The sequence below is a fragment of the Ciconia boyciana genome, chromosome 3 (genome assembly GCF_034638445.1).
Source record: "Ciconia boyciana chromosome 3, ASM3463844v1, whole genome shotgun sequence".
Lineage (NCBI taxonomy): Eukaryota > Metazoa > Chordata > Aves > Ciconiiformes > Ciconiidae > Ciconia > Ciconia boyciana.
Window position 1 is genome coordinate 87,015,170 of NC_132936.1, and position 27,677 is coordinate 87,042,846.

General features: G+C 35.7%; 1 protein-coding gene and 1 long non-coding RNA gene across 2 annotated transcripts in view; one reads left to right on the forward strand and one right to left on the reverse strand.

Annotated features, from left to right (window-relative positions):
* The window catches only part of FMN2 (formin 2), a 164,348-nt gene that overhangs the window by 14,037 nt on the left and 122,634 nt on the right, over positions 1–27,677 (forward strand). Inside the window, 3 exon segments of the mRNA XM_072856452.1 lie at positions 5,658–5,824; positions 18,470–18,617; positions 24,757–24,818. Coding sequence (XP_072712553.1) covers positions 5,658–5,824; positions 18,470–18,617; positions 24,757–24,818 — 377 coding nt within the window.
* Positions 1,386–27,474, reverse strand: LOC140649367 (uncharacterized). The gene is made up of 4 exons (XR_012041601.1): positions 27,378–27,474; positions 23,285–23,391; positions 18,882–19,037; positions 1,386–2,004 (listed from the first exon to the last, which is right to left on the reverse strand). It is a non-coding gene; the product is annotated as an uncharacterized lncRNA (long non-coding RNA).

Genomic DNA, 27,677 nt, shown 5'->3' on the forward strand with positions numbered 1-27,677 from the left:
ACCTGCATTTCAGAAGAGAGTAGATCCTTATTTTTAGGGTCTGCTTGAGGAGAAAAAATGTTGCCCTGGAATATAAGGTAACTGTAATAGAAAGACCAAATGTGCTTCCTTCTAAAACAGGCAACCTCTCCCATCAAAAGTGACTCATAGTCCAGGTCATGACAGACAAGGTGGTTCAGATGATCAGTACTGATGGCCAAGGTCTGTAGCAGTTGCTACAATATGGAAGGAGGCATAATACATACACACAAGCACCTCTCCAGGCCAACGGAGAATCTGTGGCTGTGTCAGGCTAGTACTGAGTGGGATTATTATATTAAATTATTATATGCATATTATATTATATGTATAATAGTTAATATTTTAGAATATTTCATTATTATATGAAATAATGTTTGTAGAATGACTTTTGGTGAATTAGGCTTCCTTTCTCCCTTCACCTTGCATATGAGTAAATGTGGTTGGCAGTAAATCTAACGTTGAAAATGATCATTCAAGAATACAATTACCTGCAGTTTTCAAAAAAGTGAGACAGTATGAATGGAAACCATACTGGGACTTGTGAATTTTAATTCTGCAGTGAATAGCTTACATGTTCTACAATTGTTGCCAAGGGTGGTTTTGATGAACAATGTTACTCAAGTCTTGGTCATAGTGATAAGATGAAGGCCTATAATGTCATACAGGAGATCATAAGATCATCGTGCTTCATCTTAATGAGAATGGGAGGAAGCAGCAGATGACATGGAGGTGGAGAACATGGAATTTGGAAGCTGAGCCAGAAGACCTAGGCTGAGCTATGGCAGCAAAAAAATATCCATAGAAGGCCAGAGTACCCGATACTTCCAAACTTAATTTCACGTTCCCATTCTTTTAGCTAATTAATTGTGTAATCCTTTGTAAGAAAAGAAAAAAGAAAAGTCTTTTTATCCCTTACTGGGATTTAATAAGTCACTCTAAGCTCCTAAAAAATGTTATGAGTTTATAGTTGTCTTATTTGCTGGAGAGTTTTGGCAAGATCCTCAGAATACTGATTTGATCTAAGGCTGAAACTTAACTGCAGTTCTTTTCTAATTCAAAACTGGATATGCCTCCCATCCCCCACCAAACTAATACTTAAGGGAAAGGTAAGAATAGGCTCCAGGAACTTCATGACCTGGGATTTCTGGGAAGAAAAGTTGTTTAAAATATAAAAAATGGTAACTTTTTTAACCTTTTTTTGGGGGGGGGGGGGGGAAGAGCCGAGATCTTTGTTCTTTACTATTTTCATGGCATGTAAAGGCAACCAAGAAAAATTGCTTTACCATTGCATTTAAATCCCTGCAACAGAAAACAGCTGATCATTTAGTAATTATGAAATCATTAATCATTTAATTATTCCAGGTTACTTGCAACCATCTTCAGCTATTGAGAACACATTCAGGTATTACCTCATGTAAGTTACAAATATGAGGTGATTAATGTTGTCTGAGGAAAAAGGCTGTTCTCACTGCATTTTATTTATAAACCAAAGATGAAAAATTGTATCTCAAAATCTTGCAGTTGAAGTTGACTGGAATTTAGCCTATGCATTAAATAAGGCTGTGATTTGGTTTTGCTGTTTAAGGAATACATTCAAGGATTAATATTGTACAGTCAATTTCATGCATATAGACACAAAGTCATTTTAATTTTAATTAATTCCAAGCGTGTGTAGTGCAGATAGATGGGGTGCTGGCAAACCATTTCTGGTTCCAAACGAAAGTAGTTAAAAGCCTGTGGAGTCCAGTGTTAAAGAGGTATTTTGCTATACCTAAACAAAAATATAACCTTCATCTTGCCTTGAATCAAAATCATAAATGTGATTCCTGATGAGAGGAACGAACATCTCTTGCTTTGACATCAGTGCAGGCGCAGGTAGGGTCAGAGGGCAGCGAGGCAGGGGCGGATTTGGCACCAGCATCCCTGGGCCACGGAGGACTTTGGAGCTGGAACGCTTACGCTGTAGTGACAACTGGCTTTTACCTGAAAGTAAGTGAAAGAGAAATATCAGATACCCTTAACAAGGGAGGAACTACTTCTTAGTAAGTGGTGGCTTTCAAATGTTGTTCACCCATGTGAAATAGCTTTAGCCCTGTCTGGAACTACAGTGCTGCACCGACTCCATCCGTGGGCAGTACAGCACAGCGTGGTGTTGCCTCAAGGATATGAATGACATCCTCAAGTATTGACACACTTTCTTTTGGTAGGGTTTACCTGCTCGCTCCCCTTTAAGGAAAATATGTGGTGTTCTTTTTATAACTTTGCCTGGTTTTTATGTTTGATGAGGGGTGGGTGGTTCTGACACTTGTCATGACCATTCAATTTGATGATAAACCCTAGCTGGTTAGGTACAAAACTCCAGTGGCTTAACAGTCTGTTCTAAATATATTGCCCAGTAAGTGCTTTAAACGTATAACCCATTTATTGTTGATACAGAGATTATTTTTTTTTTCCACAGCTGTTCGCAGTGAGGCTATTTCTGTATGCATTGAAAATTGAACTTCTCTCAGCTTGCATTTGGTGAAATGTGTTAACTGGCAAGATGTATTTCTGTAATTCAAATTTCTGTGTCTGTCCTCATGTCTCCATAGCAATTGTAAGGAACACACAAGCTGTGTTAGAGCACAGCTTTATCCGAACATTATTACCTTTGTGTTGAGAACCTTTATTTTTTTTTGACTCAGTGTGTATTTGATGCAAAGGACAGCTTAACTGTACTAAATTTAGTTTGAGTTAAATGATTTATTCTTTTAGATTAAAAAGTACTAGCTAATATAATGAAATAATTTTTCCTACCCTATTTATTCCATGAGTGATAATACACTGGAGAGAATGCTTCAGGCTCAGATGGACAAAATGACATAAGTAATGCAGAGTACAGTAAGAGAAATTAAGTTCATTAATGACTTTTTTTACATATATACTTATTCTATATTGTCTGAATGCTAAAGTATGTTTAGACAATAGTTAATAAACACTAAGCAATGATAGTTAATAACCACTATACAAATTAAACTGCAACTGAATGGCAGCTAAGATTCTGAACAAAGTATTTGATCTTGAGCAAGACTGTTAAGAAGTGCTACAAAAATTAGCAAATGAATGGGTGGATTAAGGAAAAAAAAGCCTCATTTCCTGTTTTGTCATTTACGGGTATCATTCCTGTTAATTAGGTTAAAGCAAAAGGGGGGAGGGGGCTATTCTGCTTCTGAATGTCCAGGAGAAGACTCTTTAAACATGACAGGATTATTTAAATGTTGAAACATCCAGACAAAAAAAAAAAAATATATCAAGTCTGACATTCAAAAGTCATGGATAACATTTGAATATTTAATACAGCATGAAGAAATGTGTAGTTTTCTTGCATAGTCCTATTTTGTGTGTGTGTGCAGAGTGCTCTTCCTCTGGTGTATTTTCTTATTATTTTTCCTTCTGTGCATTTTAGATAAATGTAGAGCGTTGACTTCCCCATTCATCCTCATCACTTACAGTCTCTTGTTTAAGTAGAGAACTTTCCATGTTGTTGAACTTTACTCAGTGATATAAGGTGATACTATGGTAGCATGATGTGCTTTGCCCTAGAAATGCTAGCAGAAATGCTACCTGTTGATGCTCTGGTGTCAGCATGATGCCAGTCTTGTACTCTTATTTGTTTCCTAAAACTTGCTTATATAGTTTAACCCCAGTATTTATAGCTAGGAGAATCAATTTATTGCGGTAAGAGGGTAGTAGCTAGGGGGTTTTTTAGTGGTCTTTTACAGCACCACTAAACATTGGCAACGACAACCCCAAAGAACAATTACTAAAACACATCACAAAAACGTCTGTCAGCAGATAGCTCCCTATGTGTGCTTTGCTTCCATGGTTTCGTACTGTTGCCTTTCTTCAAATTAGGGGATTGCTGTACGTTGCTGCATCTGTGGGTAAATTGTTGGTAAAAATCACAGTCAGTAAGAAAGCCCATCTTCAATTAATTAATGACTTTGAAGATTTAACAACCAAACTATATCTTTAGCTAAATAGAGGGATATGTTGAATTAAGCAATTGTGTTATCCCCACCTTATAGGTGGTGAAACCAAGGAACAAAGGCAAATTAATCAGCAAACATAACAAAACTTGTGTATCTTACAAGTTTATCCCCTGGTTTATCCCCTTGAATGTACTGTATTGTGTCTAATAAAAGGCTAGGAAACTTGGATTAATAATTCAGAATTATCAGATCTTTAGATGTGGAGAGGAAAATCTTAGAAATAACTTCTAACATTTTAATGTATTGTTTATTTTAGGCTGTATTGCCATATGAAGTTAAAATAATAAAGAAACTTTGGGCTAAATGTCACAATATCCTTTTTAAATTGCATCCAGATGTTAAAAAAAAAAATCTTTTTGGTATATTCAAAAAGCCTGGGATATTTTATATTTTTAATAAAAACAACGTTCAAACATAAATCTTGCATTTGTATGTAAAAAACAGTATTATTATTATTATTGTTATTATTACTGCTTTAAATGATAATAAAATGCTTTCTTAATGCGGTATCTTTTTTCTGGAAAATACCTTTGGCTTCCAGTGAGTGGGTGGAAAAAACAGACTATAGAAACTGATTTAGGTACAAATTGTATTCACAGCTAGTTAATACTAAAACATGAAATTAACTTTATTACTCTGTCTGCCTTTTCTGTTCCAGCAGATCTATTTCATATCTTTATTTATATCCTGTAAATCTGAACTTTGGCATATTTTGACATTTTAGAGCTTAATCAAGCAAATTAATATTCTTGCAATGTACATTTTACTACAGCCTGTGTATATAACTAATTTTTGTAGTCTCTTTCTGGCTAACCGCACACAGCAAAAAGGTCTTTCAAACCTCTAGCATTGTCTCCTGTAATATACTTTATAACATGCGCTCCTTTCATGCTCTGGTGAGATAACAAAGAAAACACTTTGATCATGAAATCTGGCCCTGTAATAGGAATAAGTCTCTTTTCTCACTCTTCAAAAGTTTTACTTCTCTGAATTGCTGCTTGTGGCACTGCATTTTAGTTTGGAGTATTCTGCTGCTCTGGAGCTGTATTAAATACAATTTTAAACAGAATAGTTATCAGGGGGGTTTTTTGTTGTTATTCTTTTATTGAGAGTTTCTCCAAAGAAACAGAGCACAATTTCTTAAACACTATGATCATTTTATGATTCAAAAAACAAAGGCTCATTCCAAGAGTTGGGAGTCTTGATTCTGTAATAACTTTGTGTGACACCCTTGGAAAAAGTTACTTAATTTCTTGGTAATATCTCAGTTTTCCCATCAGGACAATTGTATAACATAAATAAATAGGAAATTGATGCTACAATAGCATTTCATGGGTTTTCTTCCTACTCTGCAGTGCGGCCAACACAATGTATATTTTCGTGAATATCCCAATTAATCAGGTTACAGATCCGCTCAAATTATTATGTAGAAATATTTTATATTAAGGACTTATTATCAGATACTTTTATGAAGAATTCTTTTTTTTATTTCATATTTTTACTTCTGATAGTTGAGATTTTCAATACACATTGTAATGCCTTAATCTTTGTGTCTACACACAGATAGCTACAAATTCTTATTGATCTGTGTCATCACCTTGGCAGGACGAACTCTGCTGGAAAAGCTCTTCAGCCAGCAGGAAAATGCACCACAAGAAGAAGCAGAAAAACTATGTTCTCGCATTATTGCAATGGGTCTTTTGCTTCCATTCACTGACTGCTTCAGAGAACCCTGTAATCAGAGTGCCCAGCAAAGCACACCCACGTTTGATGTAAGTACTGAAAAAGTTATCTTTTGTCTGTTTTGCCAAGCGGGACATGATTTATCAATGTCCCGCTCATCAGTCCTGAGAGAATTCTATTAGTCCGTTTAATGAAAATTGCACTTATGACAGTGGCCAGCTATTTTTCTGAGCTCAGGTGTGTACACTTTTGTATCCAAATGTAAGTTTTAAAAGGTTCTCCCATAACTTGATTTCTTAACTTTAACTCATATCTTAGTCTGCTATACTTCTATTTATCTGTTGTTTTCATTAAGTGTTTTTCTTTGAATCGAAGCGCTCTGTATAGGACTACCAACATTTCAATCCAATAGCTGCTTCACCAAAAATATAAATTAAAGGAACAACAGAAAACAACATGTCAACAAACCTTACAGAACCCAAACGGGATGTCTATGCTAGATTATTCCCCCCCCCCCAAAAGACTTTTGATACAGAATAGCGCAGGGGTCAGGGCAAATTTGCTGGTGTTCTAGCTATAGTGTTATCTGTGCCTTTGGGCTGTCTGGCCAGAGTGCTGTTATTGGTGGTGTTTGCATATCGTTACAAAACTGTGGTGTAGAGTTCACCTAATGTACTTTTCCTTCCTCTTGGATAATGAATTCAACATTAGGATGCCTTTCCATTGTATGATACTGTACAACCCATGAAGTTTTACAGTGAACTTATTTTTATGATCCTTGCCGTTAAAATTTATCTTTGACACTTCTTTGTGCTGGTTTATGTGACTGAAGATAACCAGGGTTTTTCTCTTCACTAATTAACTTCAAAATGATGTACAAATATTAACTACTTAATACCTTACTGGTATAGTTAGGATCATCCCTATTCTACACATTAAGCTGAAGCTTGGTTAGAAATACTCAAAAAATGATTGGCATAGATATGAGAGAACATAAGTCTTTTTAACTCTTTAAATCTTTCTTATCTTTCCTGAAGAACAGTTTAACACAACTGGTGAAAGAAAAAGGGGTAGAATAAATTTGTCCGATGAATTCTTAAAACAAACAAGCTTTCCTAGATAACCTAGCTTATCTACAAAATAATTCCATGGTCCTTCTAACAATATACAACTTATGGTTTTTTAAAAAAACAATGTTTAAAACATTTTCAAACTAGTTTTTGAAATTAATTGAAAAATGGAGTGTGACTATAAAACTGAGGTTATTCAGGCAACTTAAAATCACACACCATCTAAAAGTGTTTGTGGTTAAATATACTCAAAGTTCCTGGAAAAGACACATTTCTTATTTTTCAGGTTGTTTAAAACAGTCTGGCAATGTTTTAAGTTCTCCTGGGTTTACCATACATTCAGCTAATCTCTTCTTTAGAGTATTGAATACAATATTCTTTCTTAAAAAGTCGCTCCTCGCTTATAAACAGATTTTATTAAATTAAAAGTTTGGAAAGAAGCAGAAGAGGCTCTTTTGTTAACTGGTATACCATGCTTTGACTAAGAGAATTATTCTAGTTATCTTTCATTGACCATATCCAACAGGATGGACTTTCTGAAAAGAAACAGTAGCCTGGCCTAGTGCCATGTAAACAGTGCATCAAAGTCATCAATTTAAGATGTTACTGACTTAGCAGTGACCTTAATTTGAATTGGACTATCAGTAAGCCACAAATACTCTGTTACTATTTTTCTGTGTAAGTCCCCTAAATAGATCATGGCCCTGTAAAACAATGTCAGAAGTGGTGTAAAGCCCTGTGAATGCGTATGCAACTAGCAGTGCATCCTACTTCAAAGGAGCTTACATCTGTCTTGAACACTAGGATCTCAACAACTGAATTTCACATGGCACAAAGGTGAGAGCTGCTGCTGTTGAGTTTGGGAATATGTTTCTGCTTCAGCCTTGGTAACCACAGTACAGGAACACCTACCTGTTTATTCATTGCATGCCCTACAAGGGTGAAAATGTTTATAACTTGTAGTATAAACTCTAGTGGCTGAGAAATTAAAAACTGGGCTTCTCCTAGCTCATTTTGCTTTTTAGAGTGAGTAAATAAAATATCTTACAGCAAATAAATGCTAATAGTTATGTAAGGAAATGAAACAGTTAACAATTAGTGTGAAAAAACTTACGGTGATGCTGTATATTACTTAAAAAAGGACATATAAGATCTGTGACTTGTGTCCCCCCTTGCATCTCTCTCCATGTCTGTACTTTGTTTTTTTTCTTATTTAGGTTTTCTTTTTTTTTTTAAATTCATTAGAACAGGATTTTAATGTTGATCTCACCATTGATTTCAAAGACAGAGGAATTAGACTGGCCTTAAGTAATACTTATATTTCACCCATCTAGAATTAGGAGATACATCATCTTTGACCTTACTCCAAAATTGGGAGCACAGCCAGTCCCATATTCTTCCTTCATCTCTGAGTTCATCAGATGTGCATCCAGTTCCATCCTGGATTGCCTCCAGTTTGGCTGGTGTCCTTTTCACTCAGCTGAAACTGCCATCAACAAAGCTCCTGTAACCCTGTCCTGGTCCCAGCCAGGTCTGCTAACTTGTTGTCCTTCCTCCGTGCTACACCCAGCTCTGGTGCTTGCTTGCTCCTTAATGTTACTCATTTGGATGGTTTGATTTTTGTCTTAGTCTGGTTCTTATAAAGTCTCTTAGGTCACTCCTTTAGCATGTTTTTTTGCAGAATTGCCAACCTTTTTTCCACCAGAATCCTTCCTTGAATCCCTCCTTTTCTCCTTTGTGACTGATCCGATGTATTTCTGAGCTTTAACTTATTATTTTTTTACATTGAGTAAAAACCATGATTCCCCTTTTGCTTAAGTGTGGTCCCACAGACGTTGTTTTTTGAAGATGTTAGGTTAGAGTTTATGAAAATAATTCAGTCAGTTTTGTTCACTCTACGATCTATTGCTCATGGCTTGAGATGAATGTAAACAGATTATTTAAAAGTCCTATTCTCTCACTCTGATCTCCTTTTCTGGATGTCCTCCAGTGAATTTAATTTAACATGGCTAATGCTGAACTCTCTGCTGTCTTGAAATGTTTGCAGTTGCACACTCTGATAATATTCTCATCATCTTTATTACTTATGCCCGGTGGTCACTTCTAGTTCTCCCTGTCTTACAACTATGTATCTAAATCTTGTGTCTGTTTTCTCAGTAACACATGAGAGATCTGTGGGTGTTTTTCTTTCTCCCAAGACATTTCAGGCTTCACTGTGGGCCTCTGCCTCACCCCATTACATAATTGTACACAACCTCTTTTCTCATTGGATCCTATTTCTTTCTCTTCCACGCTGCCTGACTGCAATTAGGCAATGCATTAAGAGTAAAGACAACTTTCACAGCTCTTAGTTTCTTGGGCTAGTATTATAATGGTTTCTGGAAGCCAGTTTAAATTAAATTCTTAGCACTTTTATTTCTGGTGTAGGTTACGCTTTGAGGACGTGATGCTTACTCCTTTGTTGGTATATGGCAAACATGAAGGACCAACAAATACCCCATGAAAGTATAAATCTTCAGAGAACTAGCAGCTGTCATCACATTTATGCTGAGGATGGTATCCAGTTTTCAGAGGCTTATAACTTGGTCAGATTTTTGATAGATTTTAATGATAATTGGAAATGGCATGTTCCTGAGGTATCTCTCACCTTTTTGTCAAATTTCAAGTCATAGCCCAAAGGGTAGACACTTTAAAACCATTTTAAGAACTTATGAGAAAACTTTCATGTTCTATCTTGGCCAATTTTATCAATTATTTCTTTCTAAACAGATTGTGGCAGATGCCCAGAATAAAAGATTAGTCTGAAAAATAAAAGTTGAACAAAGCTTTAAAAGTAACAGAAGTAGACAGGGTTGGGATTTTTAAGATGTATGCTGTTGAGAAGCAGTGTAAGCTTTCACTATAACTCTATGTACTCCTCTTATAATGTAAAGAGTATCTTAAAGAGTAAGTAAATGTACCATGGTGGATTCACTGCCTAGAAATATGATGCCCTTTTTGCTAGTTTCCTGTCCCCTGGAGAGGCTGCTAATTATTGCCTCATGGATGTAATGACCTCTTACTTGTCAGGCTATCTTTACAGCCTCTCATTCCTCTGCTAGTATTTTATAAAAGAAAAAAAGAGTTTTTAAAAATAAATTTTTTTAAAAATGACCAAGTAAATGCACAACTTCTAGAAAGACAGATTAGCAAAAGCCTATTCAAAGAATGTTCTTTGAAAAATTGCTTGCCTTTTAAATAACTATTGCCTGCCTGCCTGCCTTTTACATTTTTTCCTTTTTAACAGTTGTGACTTGTTCAAGAGGGCTTCTAAAGTTTCAAATTAAAATAGAATATCCTCTGACTGAATGATATGTAAGAAATTAATGCTTTGCGAAAAACTGTCAGTCCCAAATGGCTGTATCACGTTATTAAATAATCGTATTTCTGTAGTACAGGTGTAGTCCTAAGCTTTTTAGCATGTTACCTCATTATATTATCCTATTAGAGTAAAACAAACACAAGGCTGAGCTGGCTAAACAGTACATCTTTGGCAAGAATGTAACCACAGGCAAGTTTTGCAGCTACCTGTTGGAGGATCACAATTTTCCACAAGTAGAGATCTCATCTCCTGCTTAGCTCCTCTGTTAATGATGTATCACAGAAGCTAGAACATGGCTATCTTTGGAGAGCCATCAGTAATGTGTATAAATTATACACATTTGCATTAGAATTTAAACTGTTCATACACCAATAAAAGAAGCTGGCATTTTCTTATCAATGCAAGGCAACTTTTAGCTTCGCTGTGCTGTTAAGAAATATTGACTGTACTCGGTGTTTGCATTTTATCCAGGAGTTGCAATTACTACATGTTGTGGATGTCTAGTCCCATGTATGACTTCCCATTCCAGATTTTCTAGTTCACACTGTGAACTTTTCCTTTCATAGCAGATTTCTGCTTTATTTTCTGACAAGGTTTCCAAGTAGTTTTGTGTGTTGTTTCTGAACATTAGGTTTAAAACACTTAAATTCTCAGTGAAAATGTAAATGATTTTGTGATAGAGGCTTTCTATTATCATTTCGGAAGTGCTTTTGAGAAGAAAACGAAGCATACCTTTGTATCCATACTATACTCCTTGTTCAGGGAAGTTAATCTCTATTGCACACTGAAGGGTCCAACAACTACTTTTTTTGTGCAGCACTAACCAGCAATATCTTCTTCCATATGTGTCTGAAATGCACACTAAGCTTTCATCTTTTTTCAGTTCTGGTGCCATTTTGATTGGGCTAGCTCTCTTTACATCTTTTTCAGTGCTTTTATTGAATGCTGTTACTGTGTTGAGTACTGCTGTTAATGCATTCTTGATTGATAAATTATTTCAGCATATTCTATAATGAAAAAGCTAAATGGACATCTTCTGGAGGGTGTCTGTCTTTACTGTGTTATGATGTGACTTTATACGTAGGCATGTTTGACAGTTTGGGATAGGGACTGCCCCTTGCGCGATTCGCAGTTACGATGCCTGACTACATTGTCATCTGTTTCTGTAATAACGCTTCCACAAGGAAGCTGAGAACCAGACAGCATAAATGGGAAATGCTATAAAAATGGCTGTTTTCCTATTATCTCCTGGCCACCTGTGGTGATGCAAATGCTTTTTAAGGAAATAAAGACATTGCTTGCTTTCTGCTGAGTAGTAGCAGATGGTGGGACTTTGCAGGTCAGCTGGAAAAGGAGTTACTGACATGAAGTCTTTACTCAAAATTAACTTATTTGCACTGTTTACGCCAGTCTGAAAATTAGTAGTTAAACAGATTGCAGACAGACTCCTTTCTCAGAAGTCAGAGTGCCAAAATACCAGTGATCAGTTTCCAAAGAGCAACTTTCCCAAGAATTTGCTTCAGCTAGGACAACTTCTCTTCCAAACTGCAGCACAAAGCTGGCAACAATGCAGCATTTCTTCAAGCATACTTTCAATGCTCAGGAATAAAATGTGTAAGACTGAATGTAGTCCTATCTTACGAAATTTGTCACGGTAGTATATTGGGGATCAGTAGTGAATAAGACTTTAAAAGTTAGCAAGTGAAAATTGTGAAATAGAGCAGAGAAAACGGATTGTTAATCCACTGTCTTAATCTTTGTTTGTCATGTAGGTTACCATGGCAGTTGAGTTTGGCTAAATCAAAGCCCTCATGTCTCCTCTTCCTTTTCCATTGCCCAATCACACTTTGTGACACTGTCTTTTGTGGTGAGCAACTCTGAATATTCCTGAGAGTAGTAAAATGGAAACAGTTGGATGATCACTGGGCTGAAGTATTCCTGTTATGCTGTTTCCTTGCTTCTTTTTTTAAATTTTAATTGCATATTTATTTTACTATTGTTGCATCTGGCCCTGCATTCTTCTAGCCTTCTCTTTTTCTCTTTACTTTTTCTTTCTGCTTTCCAGTTACTTGTGAAGATGCTACTGTATACACTTTGAACTGCAGTATTTTGTATGTAGGATGTTGCTAGGTTTTCATCCTTCTTTTTGCAGAGAAAATTGCTTACCTGCTTGTTATTCTGAAGAATTGCTTCAAGAAGAATATACTAGATGTTAAGTTTACATCACCTGTTTAAAATTTTCAAAATCATTGTGCATAGGGCAAAGGTGGTGGTCACCCTGTCACCTGACGAGGTCTTTGTATTTTATGACTTTCTGTACATTAGTTTACCTTCTTAGGAATTACAGTTGTAACACAATGTCTTTTTTCTAGATTGGAATTGAGAATACTGTGAGAGTTGAATTTGTATATATTGCATGTCTCTATTTTCAAGAGGAAGTTTTTACAGTAGTAATAATCACCTTTTCAAATGGAATAGAGGTGAAAGGAATTTTCTAACGAAAGATTTCTTTGGAAAATTCAAATATGTTAGAGTCCAAACTTATTGCAGACCTGTGTAAATGAAAACAAGTCCTGATTGAGAAGCTTCTTGCCCCAGCTTAGAATTTCTGGAGAGCATGAATAAGAAAGGACACAATGTCAGATGATCTAAGTAACAGCTGATAACCTAGTGGTCTTGGAATGTGGTTTTCCAAGTGGAAGTTCAAGTCAGATGTGTAAAGAGGCTAGATCTTGAGGTTCTTCTGTTTCATAGAAGGCTAGCCACTGTTCCCTCTTCCAAGGAAAGTTTTTTGTAAGCTCACCAGTTCAACCTATTCAGCTATATTAAATGTAGAAGTTATTGGGGAATAAGAAGACCAAGACAATAACTCTGGAACTAAATAAGAATAGATGTGGAAATCTGAAATTTAGTTTCCTGATTTCCTTTCCCCATGAGCACCCTAACTACAGGTCTATTGGCTCTGTGGGCCTCTCGTATCCCCAGGATATGATGTTGAATCCTGAGCAAAGTTTGATGGGATCAAGCAAGTTTGTTCTGTTTTGTTGAAGAGGTTGAAGTCCTTTCATGGGAAATAAATGTTTCATGGTTTTTTGACACTTGAAGTGTTTTTAAATGAATTGTTGAGGCACATCAGTTTTCTGAAAAGAAAAAAATTACTCAAGTAAAATGCTTATCCATCAAATTTAGTTCATCAGGATAAAGTGCTACTTCAGCCATGTGTTACAGTATTATGATTGACTTGCTGTTTTTCAGCCTTGGAAGGCATCTGTGCTCACTAGTACAGCCAAAGGCAGTACAACCCAAGAGCCATGTTTAATCACTGCTCTGGTTCTGTCAGTGGTCAGACAAAGCTTTGTTACTGAACCTCTCCTGAAAAAGTAAACCACTTTCCCCATTCTTGATAGTATTGATTTCTTTATTTTAAAAGCTGCTTAAAATAAAGCAGTCTCCTGCTGATAAGAGCATTTTGAGGTAGTCCAGCTCTAATTTCTCGAACTAAAACCTTGCTTGTCGAATTAACTATTTATATGCAGTAGGAACATGCAATTGGCTTTCTTTCATTTTAGAGGTTGTATACTTAGTATATTAGAATGATTAAATTTCCTTAATGGAAAAAATTCCTTCCATACACTTGAAGTAGTCTAAACAGCAAACATTTATATACAAACGTGGAACAAGCTCTTAGGCTGGAAAACACCTTCTGAGTCATGGAGTCTGGCCCCTCCTTATCCTAAGTACCATAAAATGTAATTCCTCTATGAATTTATCTAGTTTCATCTTAAATGAAGTTATACTTTTTCCTCTCCCCACTCCTCTAGCTCTTCCCATTGGAAGGTTGTCCACATCCAGACTGATTTGACAAGTAGGAACCTTCTTGTAACTACCACTCTGTATTTACTCCTGGCTCATTTATACCTGTCTGCGGACATGCCAACACTTCTGTCCTCCCCTCTTCAGGATAACTTTGAATGTTTGGGGTTCTAGTGAAAAATTGTTCAAGTTTACTCTTTGAAAATAAATGGCCTGCAAGATAGGGCCCGATTCCATCATGGCTTAACACAGGAGCCATCAGGGAAGCTAGTACCAATTCACTCTAGTGTAAGAAAGTTTGGAGGTACTGCTAATGCACTTCACCCATCTGCTGCTGTGCTGAGCTGAAGAGCAGAGGCTACTCCTGATATCAGTGTGCTTCTGTACTGCCCCACCTTTCCTGTCTCACCGCGCATGATCTGACTGCACTCTTCCCCCCCGCCTTGAGAAATGTCAAAATACTTCTGGTCAGATTTTTTTCCTCTTGATTCTCACATTGCTAATTCATGCTTTTGCAACCAGTTTGGACAGATGTGTATACATTTATTGTTGTTTCAACTCCATCTCTTGTACTTCTTTTAAGCATTTCTCACAATGGCTATCTTTGTCCTTTGAACTGGAAGCAGATAAACAGTTGATTAAAAACTGAAGTGACGTTGAAGAGAAGGTCATATCGCCTGCATATCTCCAGGAGCAATACAGCTGCCAGAAGCATAGGTTCAAGGTTGCAAATTATATTCCTGCAGTGGGGAATATACTAATTCAGTCTGTGGCCCGGGCAACAAACCTGGTCTCTCTGTGTGAAAAATGTGACCCATTTTCTGAAAGCTCAGGGTCCATCAGTATGCCTTCTGATGTTGGCTGCAGGTCTAGCTCATGACCCTTGTTCTGGACCACCAGCCTTTTTCTATATGTCATTTGCTAGAGGCCCTTACTTTGAGTTGTTTACAGCATTGTCTTCCACCTTTAAAGATTAGCAGGAAAGCATATCTTCAGCTCAAGCAGTGAAGGAACATAATTAATATTTAATGTATTATGTACCTGAAATGTAACAGTGTGGTATCCAAGAATTAAAATTTGTTACAAAAAGCCATTCTTTGTGCCTACTGAGAGCTGGCTGGGAAAAGAGTGAGTTAAACTACAGACCTGACTCTGTGACTCCATTCTAAACGCTAGCATCTATAAGTGGTAAAATGTCTATTGATTAGGTACCATCAGATCCTGCAGGCAGTTTGCCTCGCCCATGTGCAAATGCTCTGCAGTTTTAAGAACTGGTAGAAAGTGCTGTGTAAGGATGTGTGGAAATGAGAACTCTTCTTGACATCATGTTTAGTGCACTGGACTCAGACAGCTTTAAGCTTTCAATGAGTCTGAATAAATAAGACTGGGATCATGCATTACAAGGACATATATTTTTTTTTTTTCCCCAAAAAGAAGTGCTTTAAACACTAAATAGTGGAGTCTGAGCAAGATGAAGTGGAAATTCCAGATGTATTCAAAGCTTGATCACGGTAAGAGTATTCACTGGCTGTACTTACAATGATGTCTAGTAAAAATTGCCTCTCAAATGAAAAGATTAAAGGAGAAAAAGTTGGATGTGGAAATCCAGGTTCGTGGATGCTTCTATTACAGTTATTAATGATAAAAGAAAATTTTTATTTGGATTATTTTGTTTCTTTTGGTTGAGTAGTATTTCAGCATCATAGAATTGGCTGCATATCTTTCTTCAAAGTGTTCTAATAATCGTACAAATTTATAGCATTATCTGATTTGGAAAAGGAGAAATTAGGTGGTTTAGGATATTAACTGACAAGGAGCTAAAGACAAAAGGTAAAAAGGATTAGATTTTGGACAGTATCATGACTGAATAGGAATTAGGACATTCAAATGATTCATCTCTTTTGAAGGGCATGAAAGTGGAGACAGGGTTAATCTTTTCCCATTTTCAGTGTAGTTTATGGACTATCAACTTGAAGTCCAGACCTTCAGACTACCTTTCTGCCATGAGGGTTTTTCATATTTCAAATTATGTTTATAAGTTTGCAAGTAATCTGGATGTATCTGTTGTTAAATACTTTGCTTATATGTTGAACACAGATACATTTTTGTTGTAGTGCAAGTCCCTTCAAGGCATTTTTGCAAGCTTCCTTTTACCTCTGTACATTTCTATTACATGATGAGTCTATTCCATCACCCTTCTCTATGTTGAATAGTGAATAAAAAGAATCCCAAAACAAAAAACAACACAAAAAAATACTCTTTTATGCTCACAAACAAATCTCCCATGCTGGGTTAGGAGTCGGTTATGGAGTTGTGTGATGTCTTAATTTATAACTGTTCATAGTTTATGTGCTGTAAATTCTATCAGCAAGAACATAGGTACTTCATATTTTATTACTCTTGTAATGTATCCCATCTGTACAATAATTCAGAGACATACCATGTTTTTTTAATACATCTTAATTCATGTAGACTAATCATACTTCAAAAATTTGTTGTTAAATGGTTGTACTCTATCTTTCAAGAACTGGCATAGTGAAATATCATGTTCAGGAACAGTTTAACTGTTTGTCTTCCTTATTCATGCTATGTCAATATTATCTACAGTCTGTTGTCTTCTGTTTTATTGCCCTATAACCATACATGTAATCCCATTGGAAGTTGACTGTGCTTATCCAGCTAACCCTTTGTAGAGCTTGCTCTTCCCTGTGTTCCCTGGACTGTGTAAGGTAGTAGAGTGGGCAATATAAATTTGTTCTGGTTTGCCTCTGACTTTTTTGAATCTTATTTTCCTCTGTGTTTTTGAGACTTGGATGGTGCAGAAACAAGACGAATAGCAAAATCCAGCACCTTTTTTTCTTTACACAGTATGTGTAGTACTGGAAATTAGGCAGAAACCCAAAAATACATATCCTCTAAAAAGCTGGAATTTTAGACAAAGGGAAAGTACTACGTTACTGAAAGAACTGCATTAATCAAGCCTGTTTGGATGTTCAGATGCAGTAGCATAGTAATGGGAAAAGGATAGGCTTTTCAAGTAACATAGAGTTCAGGGCTATGTAAAGAACCTGATGTGATTTTGTATTAAGCTTTTTATCCATTTATTTTTACCTTTATCTAAGGTCTGTGTATGTGGCTGGATTTTTGCCATGTTTTTCATGCTGGAAAGATCTAATGAGCTTTCTTTGACCCCGATTGTTTGAGGCACCCTCTGTAAACCAAAACTTTTTACTTTATATTTTTATATGTACTTATCACTCTTATCACAACTTCTTTTTAGGCAAGTGGAAGCTTAGTCACATGGAATAGTGATTATTCCAAAAACAGTGTTAAATTATTTTGTTCTTCCCCCTGCATGTTTCTTCAATGTTTAATATTTGTGTAAAATTTAAAAAAAAAAAAAGTTTTTAATCTAAAAATGAAATATGCAGCAGGACAAATATATATTACCAATGTTTTACTCGGGCAATAGTGTGAATGAATTGTAATGAGCATGATCTTTGTAAGAAGATGTCACTGTGTGATATGACTGTATTTTCATCCTGTGACTTGATTTTTTTTTTTCTCCCAGTATTGTACTACAATATTTGCATATTTCCAGATCACTTACTAGGATATTCATGCAGTTGCTGTGATTGGTCTCTGTAGACTTTACAGTATTATAAAGATTTAATAACAAGGTGTGCATGTTGATGCATACTGGGAGTCACATGAATGACAACTTGAATTGTGGTCAGCTAAAATCTTTCTGTTGGCTTAAAGCATAAGTTTGCCCTAGTTTTCATCAGACAGTCTGGATGTCTCCTGCTTTTAATAAGTGAATCAAACTCAAAGCTATTGATTAATAAGGGTATAATCTGATTTGAGCCCAGAGGATAGAGAATACTTTTAGCTGTTGGTTTTTTGGTTTTTGTTTTTTTAATTTTATTCTAAAAGCAAACCCACCTTTTTAGCTACCTTTCTATGAATACAGAAATGTAAATGACAAAAACAGGGTTGCAAAGAATAAATGTCTCAGTTTAATTTATGCTGAAATAATCCTGCTTCTTTTCCTTGCTTGTGCATTTGGTGTAAAAAGATTACATAGAGTGTGGACTGAAATATTTTTCTCTAACCTATAATCTAGCCATATGTAAAGAAGTACAGTCATGATGGGCAGAACCTGTTATTTCTCTAAGGAAAGAAGTGGCAAAGAGTTCCTCATGCTCAAAAAGGTGCTGAACTGTATTCTAGCATCTCATTGTGCTGTAGATAACTCAAAGATTATATTTTCTATTGTTAATGGAAGTAATTCCAAAACTGAAACATTAAATTATTTTAATATAGATTTATGTTAAGTCTTTGTCAGGAGATGAAGAGCATAAAAACAAGTTTGTCTTGCTATAGGGGTGGATATTGAGCTATTTGTGTTGGAAACAAAGACTTTGATATTTTGAGCTTGTCTTTCTATATGAACTTCTCAATTTTATTTTTTTTTTTTATAACTGCAGCAAGACCAGCTTTATACTTGGGCTGCAGTTAGCCAACCCACACATTCATCAGATTACATTGAAGGAAGCTTTCCAAGGAGAATTCCATCTGTGTGGCCCCCACCCAAACCTCCAGATGAAGAACAAAGAGTCAAAACTACGGAAGAAGGTATAGTTCTTGGACACAGACAAGATGGCATGTGGGGGAGCTGCTGTCTTTTAGAATCTAAGATATAAACTTAATATCTTAACTTCTAACAAATACCTGATTTTGAAGATCTTGGATTAGCATCAGAAATAATGTTAGCTATGAATCAAAAATATTCAGCAAAAATACATGCTTTTTGTTAACAACCAAGATGTGCACCTGCCATCTGCTGACTAATTGATTTTATCAGGTGTTGTGACCCTTGCTCTTTTCCAGTTTACATACCTGCAGAGCCATAAAATATGGGTACTTTTCTCTTCTTAAAAATATGGAAAACTTCAGAAGCCCACTGGTGGTATACTGAAAGTTATTAGAGTGGTGTAAGGTATTCCTTTGTGGATTCAGCAGTCCCATGCTGACAGAGAGGTAGGAAAAGTGTATCTGAAAAATAAATAGAAGTCTTGTTTACAAAATCAGTTTATCTTAAAATTTGTAAGGTTACTCTATGAGCCAGATTTCTGAAATCTTCTGCATATTCATTAAAAGCTTTGTTTAAGCTGGAAGTTGAAACAAAACAAAAGAAAACCTCTTACAGCTGACAAACAAATTTAGAAGAGAATTTCAAACCTGTTTTCTGTTAGTAGTGTTGATGGATAAATACCACAGGTTCTTGGAAGCTTAGCTTTGCATTGGCTATTATTCAGTGGCTCTCAACACTTTTAGGCTGCATTTATCCCCATGACCTCAACGGGGAGCCACTGGGTATTCTCAAATTTTCCATTTCCTACCACTCCTTTTTTTCATTGCTCAGATTTGAAGTATTAAGTCATTATTTCAACAGATCTCTGTATTGCTTGTAGGCTTTGGGTAGAGTTGATTTCAGGTTTGCTTCTCTTTGGGATTTGTCTACCACTTCCTCGGAAGACGAGTAAAGTATTCCTTCCATGGATGCCATTTATCGTGGCAACGCTTCACTTTTACTGGTATCACTTATTCCAGTGTTCACAAGCAAAATAAGTGATCCCAACAAAAATGCAATGCTGCTATATTATTCTGTTTATGCTGTCGCTTTTACCAAAGCAGCTCTATTAGTGGTCAATGAAACATTTCTGCATCCATCTCACTGATGCAATTCAGAGTGTGGAACGCCGCAGTACTGGACTGTTGGGCTAGTCCAGTTTTTGACTAATGATCTACTATTTTATGCTGTATTCAATTAAAGTACTTTCATATGTGGTAGTAGAATTCATTGCCATGTACTCTGAGAGGACAGGTTGTGTTTCTCAACTTGGAGACTTAGCTGATGGATGTGCGATCAGAGTATTTATGAATATGCTCTGCACTGGAAAAACAAAAAGGTGAATATTTTATTATTTTACTTTGAGGTTTTAGCCTGGCAGAGGCTGATGCAAGTTAACAACAGTTTTGTTGCTCTAAAATCTAGAAGAACATTGATTACATTAAATATTTTGAAATGTAAGGATTTTTACTATTTTTACCAATTTGGAAGAGTATTTCTACCAAGAGGATAATACAAATAATTTTAAATGTATTCATTTTATACATGGTTTGTTTCCATCCTATGTTGTCCTACTTAATATTATACCTGCTACATGGATGTGATGTGCACAGTACTTGTCTGTTCCTTATCTCAGCTGCTGCCCTCTCAAAAACTGCAGAACTATTAAGAAAATAGAATGAGAAGTAAAATGGAAAATTGTGTATTGTGACTATTTCTAAATAGAACATAAATAGTTCTCAAAATTTACTTGAGGTGCTGACAGTTAAAATATTATTGAAATTTTGGTTTTTGGTGTGAATTTGCAATGTAGGGCACGGAGGGAAAAGGTAGAATTATAATTGTTCTGAATACAATTCATGTAGATAAACAATTTAACTTTTTGTTTGATTGTTCACATGCTTGCCATGTGGAAGAACCTGGAGGTGAGTGATGTTTCATGTGAAGCCTGAAGGATAAACACTTTCCCCAAGATTTGTAACTAAATTATTTTATGTGTATGCACCCTTGAAAGGTGGAGGGGGCAAGCCTTTTTTTAAAGGGTTTTAATTACTATGTGCAGAGTAGCTGTACTTCGCATTACATATAATTATTGCTGTATGGATTAAACATACAATATTAACATTAGAGACAATGGTTTATAAACAAAAACATCCATTTTAGACAAAAGTATTGATCTGGAGAGGAATGTAGCAGGATCTTTTTATATGTAGAGTCCTTTATTTTTATTATACACGTTAGCATGAGGACAATACTAGGCCTTCAGGTTTTAAGTAAGGCAAGAGGAAATTCTGCAAGGTCTTAGGTAATCTGTTCCTAAATTAGCAAAGTAGTTAATCATCTGTTTAATATAGTCTATATTAAATAGTTTTGCTGTGTGCTCTGTGTCATGTGGAATGTTGTTGGGTGTGAGGAAAGGGCTATTAGAGTGGTCAGGGGGTGGTTTTCTTTTTTTGGTCAGGTTGGTTGGGGGTTTTTTTTGTTTGTTTGTTTGGGTTTGTTTTTTTTTTTTTTTAGGTTGGCTATTTATTAAAAACTGAAGTTTGTAAATACCCAGTATGAATTTGGGTTCAAGTCGGCAGGTACTTACGCCAAAAACATTTTTCAGTTCTGGATACAGAAAGGTTTTTGGACAAAATGAGTCAATATCACCAATAAGATCAATGTGTATGCCACTAATTTTCTGTCTGAATACCCAAAATCTGTTTTTGTTGCTTCTTATGGTATTTGACTCTACCACTCTCAGACCCCAGCACATTGCCTGAATCTAAACACAACAGGGTATTTGAAATTCAATTATTTTAATGCTTTGCTGATGACACTGTTCCACTTGACATACAGGAAAAGGCAAGTATGCAGGCACTAGAGCGCAGTTAGCCTCACACGTGACTGTCCTAACCACCTGGGCAGAGACTCAAAGATTATACAGCTTCTGCAAAATGAAACAGTCCCAACACACTAAATCTCTGTGTGGGTTTACACCCCAAAATCTGAGTTAGTCTCTTCCATAAAACTAGGCTTGTCCAGACATTTATTTCCTTTGTTTTATGAAAAATGAGGGGAAAAAAAATGTTTGGGTTGGGCTAAAGGGAAGATTTTGTTCGTCATATAGCACTTTTTTCCTTTCCTTAACTCTTTTTTTTGTTTTTGTGGTGGTGGGGTTTGGTTTTGGTTTTTTTAGTTTTGCTTAACAAAGATAAAACCCTGTTAGTTTGCTGTGAATAGATTGTATTTAGTGAATTTTGGCAAACTAACCTTAAATTTAATTGCTCATATCACCCTGAACCCAGCTTATATTTAGAACCCTTTTTAGAAGAAAACCTGTCTGAGGTAAAAATAAGCTAGACAATTCTGTCAAATTGTTAAATATGGACAAATATATACAAGCAGCCTGTTCTTATTTTTTTAAGAACTTTTGAGTAAGGGAGATAGTTTGTGCCAATTTGCATAACAGGAAACATTACTTTCCCAGTTGTGTGTGTACATGTCTTGTCTAGTACTAGAACATTAGCAAAGAATAAAACCTGGTGTGAACAAAGATCAAATTCATCTTAAAGTTTCTCTCAACCATACAGAAATCTAAAATCATTTACACGGGCCCTGGGGAGATCACCAATGCCCAAATACTAGTGAAGGTTTCCTGGTTTTGCAAATCAATTGAGGTAGGGTTAGCAAAAAAAGTTCTCTTCCGGATAATTTGTAAAACAAATATCTCACAAGTGCTTAGTTTAAAAATGTTAATACTCTTCCCTTCCTTTGGAAGAGACATTAATAGCTTTTACTAGAAAATAATAATTCACTGTTTTTGGTGGGGTTCTTTTGGTTGCAATGAGGAGTGAGTGTCCAATTCATTAGCAGCATCCTGAATTTTCTTCACTATGTGGACTTATCTGAAAGTCAGCAACAAGGCATGATTTATCCATACTAAAAACTTGTCAAAGTGAGAGATGATGGGTTATTTCCTGTTAGTGACAGCCTGTCCTCATCCAGCTTTTTAAGACTGGGAATAATTTTGTCAGATGAGACTTGAAATGCTGTTTTAGTAAACAATTAAAAAAGGTTGAGAATTGTTAATTTTCAAGGGGTAGCTTTGCAGCATGACTGTCATTGGCAATGAAACTTCCCCCTTGTACATCTCGCCTCCCAACAGCTGAGATTGTCAGAAAGCTGTGAGGAGGCCAAATGTCAGGAATTATGAATCCAGAGGTTCTGGACCACAACTGCTTCACTCTTCCTGCAAAAGGTCAACAGATTTGCCTGCTATATAGTTGTACCCTTAAAAGATATAAGAAGGATGTGAGATGCACATGTTCTCTGGGCAGGTTTAAGAAAAATAGTTCTATTCTTGTCCTGTGTACAAAATTAGGCTATCACCAGTTAAAGAAGCATCATTGGCAGTAGCTACTAAGCTGGTTAGAGATCTTTGCACTGTGTAGCTGCTCGGGTATTTTTGTTTGTTGGGTTTGGTTTTTTTCTTTTTTTCTAGTTATCTCCTATCAGGCAAGGAAACTGAGGCACAAAGAGGTTCTTTAAGGTCAGAAAGGAAATCTGTAGAAAGGTCAGAATGGAAACCAGAGCTTTTAATTCAAGCCCTGTGCTTTAACTACAAGACTGACTCTCTTCCATAAATAAATTAAATAAGTCTTTGTTATTCTCTGCAATGGCTTACCGAAAGACTTGAGGGTCCTGAATGTGTATTGGGTTGTTATATGCTTGTGTCATTTCCAGCACAAAATCTGTTATTTCTTTTATCCAGCAGGCAATCAAAATACAGCACTGTAGAAACAATGCAGAAATGTACAGTACATGTCTCTCACTGAAATAAGTATTAGCACAATTAAGGTTTTCATGTAATTTCTTTTGTACTTAGGCTTGGTTTAAATTGAAATGTTTTTATGAAAACGGAGATCTCAAAGACTAGTATTTGTAGATAGAATAATTGTTATCCATGTTTTAAAATAAGAAATGGAATCCACTTGGGGGGTGGTGTTATGTTTGGATACCCATTTTCCAGGTAAAATGAGGAGATAAAAATTCTTAGTCCCACTGTTATTTTATTTTTCATTGTCACTGTGATGGCTGGAGATCTGTAGTTCAATTTTAAAAACCATCATTCTGGGACAAATAATTTTTTTTTTCTCCATTTAAAGACAGTAACTAAGTGAAGGAATGCTTACATATTCATCAGGATTCTCATTAGTTATTCCAAAGTAGAAAATAATTGAAGAAGATACTACTAGAATGAAGTACCGCTGTTTCATTTTCCAATGTAAATGAGTAACATGGTCAAAATTCAAAAAGTCAGATTAATGCTGGTTCTATGCCCAAAAGAGAGGGTGTGGAATTCAGTACAAAGGTGAAGAATTAGTTTTGTGTCCTCAGCTTGAAAGACCTCAGTTCTGGGAAGCTCTGACTGTACACTTACACAATAAGTGTATAGTCCCAAACCATCCCTTTGTAAGGCTGAGATGCTGTAGACAGTGAACAATAAAGCTAGGATGAAATTGAGATTTCTCAAAATGTATTTGCAATAGTGAGGCCAATTGCATTCAAGCACACTTTAAAATGTGATCTGTATTGTTATCTGTCCTATTGTGGAGATCTCAAATTTTGACAGTAAGGCAGAGGAGGGCTAGAGGAGGATATGAAAAAGACAACGTAGCTGCCAACAGTCATCATTCTGCTCATGGGTTCTTTTGGCCTTTTGTGACCAGACACAGTCTTCAGACCTTAAGGACAGAAATACTTCTTAATGAGAATGGATGGGAAGAACAAGCATGAGAACTTTTCCTTGAACTTCTGTGGAATGTATATAATAGAGCCATAAGTAACTATTTTTCTTTGAATCAGAAATTTTGACAATCAAAATGGACTTCTTCCAAGTTTTATGTGCTACGCATTTAAGATGATAGCATTTAATGTTGAGTCATAATAAATACATTGCAAATTGAGATCAGACTGGCTTTATTTATACATACAACCTGTTCATTTAATTTCAGATGGATAATTTGGAAAGTGGGACAGTTAACGCTTTTTAACTCTATCCTCTTTTCATGGAATTCTTAATGTATATTTCGAAAAAATCAATGAATTTTTTTTTATATAGAACTTTTAAAATCTTTATCTTCTTTTCAAATTCAGAGTTGAAATCTACTGTCCTAGAAACAGAGAAACAACGCATAGATGATGGTCAGCAGGTACAGGTAAGATTCTAACGTAAGTGTTTTGTGTATCATTTTGTAAAGACTGGAAAAGGAGTACTTCAGGTATTTTTGCAATAGTTTTGTGTACTGAATGTTCTGAATGCAAACATTTGGAAGTATATTTTTGATTCTAAATTTTTATTTCAAAATACTTACATACTCCATAGTGTATGTAGGTACAGAGATTCAAGGTTCCTGCCTGCCTAAGGTGATTCTTGTAAAAAGTTATTTTTCACTTCACTCAGAAGTAAATTAACACTTGTTTCTGGAGGTCTGATGGCGTTACTAAAGAATAGCAATAAAAGATCTTGTTATATTAGCAATCTGCAAAAGTTCATGTGAATAACAGTGCAGAGATTTTTTTCTATTTCTCCACTGAAGCTTATAGGTAGTAGGTGAACAGATTTAGGGTGCCATGCTGGACTTCAAAAGGAGATAATGTAATACTGCTACAGTGGAGACTTAGTCTGGGTTGGACTTGTTCAACATAAACACAGTCGAAATTTTTTTTAACATGTCACCATTCATGTTATATTCTTCTTTAAATGTGGTGCAGTTTGGAGTTGAGGAACTTAAATTTTTTTTTTTTCTCAAAAGACTTGCTTATTTTCTGTGAAAGCTCTCTGATCACAGGTACCAGACTTATCTTACTAGTGAATAAGACTATTCAATTGTTCTGGAAGTCATGAAGAGGAAGACAAAGTTCTGGTTTCCTTAAATCTTGGTTTGGAAAAAGGAGTGGCCAAAAGCTTTTTATATCTCTCTTTCTCTTTTCTTTCTTTTTTTCCTCTTTTCTTTCTTTTTTCCCTCTTTTCTTTCTTTTTTTCTCTTGTGGGGGTTTGCTTTTTGTGGGGGTTTTTGGGGGTTTTTGTTGTTAATGACTGGATTTTTTTGTTATTTTAAAAACTAGCCTATTATGTTGTCCAATTACTGAATTTCATTTGCTAGTGTTGTTAGAGATTCCCATCCCTCTTCCTTGGTGTTGATCTCTTATGACAGTAATGTGAACTTCTTCCATTCTGTACTGTTATTCATCAATTAAGAGCAGAAATAACTTTTCAATGCATGATCAACTCGCAAAAATAATCTCAAGTTTTTGCTATATTATGTCATCATCATTATGGTTTATTTTGAAAAGCAGAGTGGAAGTTATTTTATTTGAGGAACTGTATGTGGATAAAATGTTTTCATGTGTTCAAACTATTTCTGTACAGTCCCAAATAGTTCAGTATATTCCACCTGTCTATCAGTATCTATCTATATCAATCTATAAAAACATCTAGAAAGTAGAAAGGTCACACTAACTCTTTTTCATCACGTTTGTTGATAAATCCTTTACTGCAATGAGATCATTCTTGGTGTTACTTGTACTTTATGAAATGTTTCTGTTGGAGATCTAGCCTCTTTTATACTTTGTCTAGCTTGTCCATAGTTTTTCTTTCTGAAGAAAGCAAACATTGGCTGAAGTTAGCCAAGTAGGTGATTTTTCTCTTTTAATTCAATACATGACAAAGGAAGAGGGCCCTAGTGTAAAATTTGAAACTGATCAACTAAGTCTGCTTACAGGCTTCTTTCCTCTCCCTTCCCTGGGAAAAAGCATTTTCCACATGCTATTAAAATAATTGGAGATGGTCAATATTGACATGGAAACAAACGCTAATGTAACATGATGCTGATTAAATACTCTCTCTTATGATAAACAGTTAACTAAAAGATTCAGAATAGTTCTAAATTAAAAGCACAAGTAACACACAGAGCCTGGATTCTACACTTTCTTGCCACTGAAAGGGGCTTTTAAATATATCCTCTCAATTTCCTTACCTTTATAATGTTAGACATAACCTTCATATTTTGCAGCGTAATTTCCTAAAGTTTTTAAGACTGCTCTTTTGAGTCCAAAATAGCTAATTTCTAAAAATTAAAATTAAAAAAAATGAGGGCCTGGAGGTGCGCTTGCTTTTAGTGCAGGAATTGGTAAGCAGAGGAAAAATAAGAAAAATTGGCAGCTATTTCAAGTCCTGGTTTTGAAATGCCAGAGAGGAGCAACAATGTCTACTTAGTATTCCCAGTACAAACAGAGAAAGCTTTGTTAGGCCTAACTCCTTTAGTGAAGGCAGAAGAGAAATTGAATGTCCTAACTTAGTAACTCCAGCTTCAAACCTGATGTTTAGATTTGACAGCTATACTTTTGTGCAAGAGCCAATTTCTTTTCTGTTTTGCACCCCTGATCTTTCATGGTACCCTTGCAATTTTCCCTACATCTTACTCAATTTTCAGGTTTGCTTAATTTTGTTTACATGGTACGTAAAAATAGAGTCTTAGCAGGAAAAAAAAAAGCAAGCATCTTATAATTGTGAAATGAGTACATGAAAACTAGGTTTTGGTTAGTAGTGGGACATCACAGAACCAAAACCCTAAAGTTGTTTGGAATTCACCTAAATTCCTTGTTCTCTTATATGCCTTATTATCAAAATATTTTAAATTCCTTCTTTTTTTGATCATTTGTGATGAATGCCTATTCTGAGCATCACACAAATTTAAAAAGAAAGCCCTCATTACCTTTATTTAAAGGTCAGCATCCGGATGTAATGAATTCTTCTTCATGCCATTGACGATGACTGGTCTCTGTAATCCTGTCTCAGGAGATGAGGTTTTGCCAGACTGTTCCAATTTCTAGCAGTTTGGTTATGAGATAGTTTACACTGAGTATTTGAACTGTATTTACAGCAGAAAAGCTTGCCATCAAAAAATTCTTATGCCTGTAATGTTTCCAGCTCAGTTGTTCACTTTGGTTTGATTTACCCCATTTAAACCAACAAATAATCCCTCAACCAAAATTATATGCCGTGTTGGAAGGCC